The sequence below is a fragment of the Entamoeba nuttalli genome (assembly GCF_000257125.1).
Source record: "Entamoeba nuttalli P19 unplaced genomic scaffold asmbl_7413, whole genome shotgun sequence".
Classification (NCBI taxonomy): domain Eukaryota; phylum Evosea; order Mastigamoebida; family Endamoebidae; genus Entamoeba; species Entamoeba nuttalli.
Window position 1 is genome coordinate 1 of NW_008578606.1, and position 2,221 is coordinate 2,221.

General features: G+C 25.7%; 1 protein-coding gene across 1 annotated transcript; it reads left to right on the forward strand.

Annotated features, from left to right (window-relative positions):
* Positions 1–83: 83 nt before the first annotated feature.
* On the forward strand, positions 84–1,541 carry ENU1_170820 (hypothetical protein; the record flags this gene model as incomplete). The annotated part of the gene is made up of 1 exon (XM_008861149.1): positions 84–1,541. The coding sequence occupies one exon, from the start codon at positions 84–86 to the stop codon at positions 1,539–1,541; it is 1,458 nt and encodes a 485-aa protein (XP_008859371.1).
* Positions 1,542–2,221: the final 680 nt, after the last annotated feature.

Below are 2,221 nucleotides of genomic sequence, written 5' to 3' on the forward strand. Positions count from 1 at the left end.
ATATTTTGACTTTTCTTTAAAAACACCGAACCGAGCATCATTCACATAAATATAATCAAACTTCTAATTTTAATTATTGATAAATGACTGAATATGAAAGTAAAATGACAAAAGAACCTAACACAAAACCAGAACAGCATATAAGGGAAAAACGTAATATCAATAGAAAACATAGGTCAGCTTCTTCAAGTCCATCAAGAAATGCTTTAACTCTAAGCCTATCAAAACGTTTTTCAGGAATAAAGTTAGGTTCATTAAAAGAAGGATTAATTGTTCCAGAGCAATTTAGTGCATTAGAACCTATCCATATCAAAGTTATCAACCAAATTACTGACTGTGACACATATGAGAAACTTAAAAAAGTTATATCAACATACAGTATTCAATTCTTTGAAAAACCACTAGAGAGTAAAGTTATTTGTCCACGAATGGTAATTTGGAAATTAGAAGAAACTCATAGAATGATATTAGAAGTAATTTGTCGATTATTAAAAAATAAAAAAGACAAAAATGAAATATTAACATCTATTTTATCTGAAAGTCAACCACATAATACTAAATTTCTCCAACAATTTGTTGAGGATATATTCTCAAATGAAAGTTTATTTGAAAAAGAAGGAGATCCTTCATTTAATGATGATGGAGAAATTGTAACAATTTCTAAAGAGTGTCTTAAAGAAATATTGTTTAAACCAGAAGGTAGTAAAGAGCTTGATGAATTATTCTCTTTCACTCAACAAAATTATTTTACAGAAAATGAATTAATAAATCTACTTGAATTAAAAATATATGAAATGAATATAAACACTGACTCTTGTTCATCTTATACTAATGAACAAATTTCAAAGTCATTGGTAATTCTTTGTGGAATTAATTCATTTGGTTCTGACACACTCAGTCAAATAAGAAAGATACGAATGAGTCATAAAAAAGTAACTTTCAGTAGTTTTAGAATTGCAATAGATCAAAGTACTGATGAAGGTGTTAAAGCAACATCAAAACCTGCACCAAAAAGAATTCCTATAAAAAGGTATAATTCTGCTTCAAAAATTGATCTTCGTCTTAATACAAAATTAGCAGAATCACAAATTCTTTCAACTGGAGATAAAAAATCTCCAAAAGAAGTTGAACTTTTATCTCTTTCTAAAATAACTACAGAAAGTTCTAAAGATTTGCTTATTTCTTTATCAAATGACTCATACAAAGTTGAAGAAGGAATTGTAAATGACAATATATTGGGAATAGACTCTAAAATTTTTGCAGAACAATTAATGATTTATGATATCGATTTATTTGGGAATATTCCTCTTAAAGAAATAATACTAATTGATAAATCACCAATTATCATTTATGGTACTTCTAAGTTAACTCAAATAGAAAATTTAGTTATCAAACATTCTAAAACAAGAAACGGTATTGATTATTTTATAAAAGTTGCATATAGGTGTTTCAAATTAGGAGACTTTAATATGGCTTTTATCATTTATTCTTGTATCGTTAGAGCATCTTATAAACATTCTGATGAATTTGAAGTTTGTTGATTATTATTATTTAAAATAAAGTAATTAATATTGTAGAATAAAAAGAATGGAAAGTACTTTAATAAACTAGCGCATATTTTTTCAATTAATCAGAATCATCGTAACTATAGAGAAGAATTTAACAAGAGAAACAACAATGAAAGAATTCCTGTTATTTGTTTGTTTTTTATTGTCTCTCTTTCTTTATGACATAAACTTATATTAACTAGCAACATGGATCCATGACTTCTTAAGTGAAAAAGAAAAAGGGTTTATTGTTGATAACTTACTAAGTGTCTATAGAATGAAGTCATATGTAGATTGTGTTAAGGGTATTTTGTTTATACATAAAATAACTTTAAAACTTCAAAGAATTGATTCAATACAAAAGTATTTAATTGAATTTAAGAAATGATATAACTCTTTTCTTTATTATTCTTTTGTATCAAAAAATATACCTTGAAGAAACAAAAATAAAGACTTGAAAAAACCAATAAATAACATGATAAGATTTAATAAAAAATATTGTCCTTACTATAAAGTCATGTCTAAGACTAAAGTGTATTCAACAATTCAATATTTTTTTTTCAAGAAGAATTTCCTAAATTCAATTATTCTCAAATTTATTCCCATCTTGAGCCTCATGGATATGCATTCTTTTTTTTGAAAAATCATACCAATTTAATGGAGGCATATGTTGT